Here is a 1,667-nt window from a genome sequence, read left to right as displayed (position 1 = left end):
GGCTGGGGAGAGGGAGGTCTGGGCCTCCCTTCTGAAGCTGCTGCCCCCGCGACCCGACCCCGGATAGGCGGAAGAAAATGGATGGATGGATGAATGTTATGTGCTTGTTAATTTGACGTAAAAACAATATTTATTGTTACAACAGATGGGGGCTCAGCTCTCTGCTTCTAAAATTTTGTGGGTCAACAGCTGAAAAGTTTGGGAACCACTGGTCTAAAGTTTGCAAGAAGTATAAACAAAATGAAAAGTTTGTATGTGAAAATGGTGTAGAGCAGAATTAAATATATCAGCAGAGAAAATTAAAAGCAGTCTGGATGAAAAAAAAGTGATGTAATGAAAGAATACATTTTTCTATTTTCTTCATTTTTATAATCTGTAAACATTCAAAAAAAGTAGCTTTGATAATTTTTGTGTATTCATTCCTGCACCTGATGGTACGTCTGTTTCTGCCTGTTTAGGTGGTTGCAGTGACAGTTCAGGGGGTTCCAGAGGGCGTGCAGCCTCCAGAGGTAACAGCTGTAAGCCCCTTTTCTCTCCATGTGAGCTGGTCTGAACCTTCTCATCAAAACGGAGTCATCCAGTGCTACCACCTGAACCAGACTGGTGTTGGGACTATATTCACACACACTGGTGGACTTAAGAATTTTTCTGTGACAGGTCAGGCGTGCATCTTTTTCATGTTTTCCCTTGATTTACCTTTTATCCATTACTTTTTCTCACATTAATTCTCCTTGCTCTTTTCTTTTTTTCATTCTGACTCTACTCTTGCACACACAGCATTTTGAATTATTTTCCCAATTGCTGATTTTATCAAACTGACTCAAAATGTTTTAAACAGTAGTAAGATTTTCACACATCCTTAGGCAACAGTTTTAACATATCCACTTTGTTGCTGGCCAGTTTCAAAATGATAGGCAAAAGTTTAAAATAATTTTTATTGAGAGACAGACTTACTGCTAAATACCAGAAATCACTGGAGATGAGGCAAATACCAGCACAATATTATAACTACACACATTACTGTTCCTCTGGAGACAAATATAAGTGAGTGTAGAATTACTCACTGCTTCAAAGCTGTTTTGATTATTCCCTTTTTAAAAAATAATTTTGAGAATCAAGTGATGACATCTTTTGAAGCTAAACTTCAGTAGCTTGTTTTGTGTTTCTCTGTCTTGGATTCAGACCAGGTATCATCTTTTGCCAGTAGCCAACTAACTATTCCCAAGGTGCCTGTGGTTGGCTTGCATGATCATTAGTTGCATGCATGTTTGGATGTGTGGGCATGGGGCAAAGCAAACAATGCCAAATAGTGATAGTAATGCACTGTAATACTGTACCAGCCCCAAGTGCCAGTACAAGCAAGCATATAAAATTACCCTGGAAGACCAGAAAAAAAAAAACAATCCAAACCCACGACTTAAATATCACTAGACTGAGCCCCACCCACACCATACACTGGTAGAGTCTGTGACAGCATGGAGGAGCAGAAACAGACCAAACAGGGCAACAGCTCACAGCCACCGGCGTAATTTACACGGGGGATGGGGGGGTTATAACCCCCCCAATAATTTGATCCAGTCAATATAACCCCCCCAATAATTTGATCCAGTCAATATAACCCCCCCAATAAAATTGCATCATTTAAGTATACATATATTACATCAATA

The 1,667-nt window shown here is 39.7% G+C and overlaps 1 protein-coding gene across 1 annotated transcript in view; it reads left to right on the top strand.

The window, feature by feature from the left end:
• ush2a (Usher syndrome 2A (autosomal recessive, mild)) overlaps window positions 1-1,667 on the top strand; it is a gene marked incomplete in the record, with an annotated part of 244,206 nt that overhangs the window by 180,383 nt on the left and 62,156 nt on the right. The window contains 1 exon segment of the mRNA XM_014017175.1: window positions 459-657. Within this exon segment, the coding sequence (XP_013872629.1) occupies window positions 459-657 (199 nt within the window).

Source organism: Austrofundulus limnaeus, unplaced genomic scaffold (genome assembly GCF_001266775.1).
Source record: "Austrofundulus limnaeus strain Quisiro unplaced genomic scaffold, Austrofundulus_limnaeus-1.0 Scaffold163, whole genome shotgun sequence".
In the NCBI taxonomy this organism is placed as follows: Eukaryota; Metazoa; Chordata; class Actinopteri; order Cyprinodontiformes; family Rivulidae; genus Austrofundulus; species Austrofundulus limnaeus.
The sequence above is the reverse complement of the archived record's forward strand: the minus strand, read 5'-3'. Positions and strand labels throughout refer to the sequence as shown.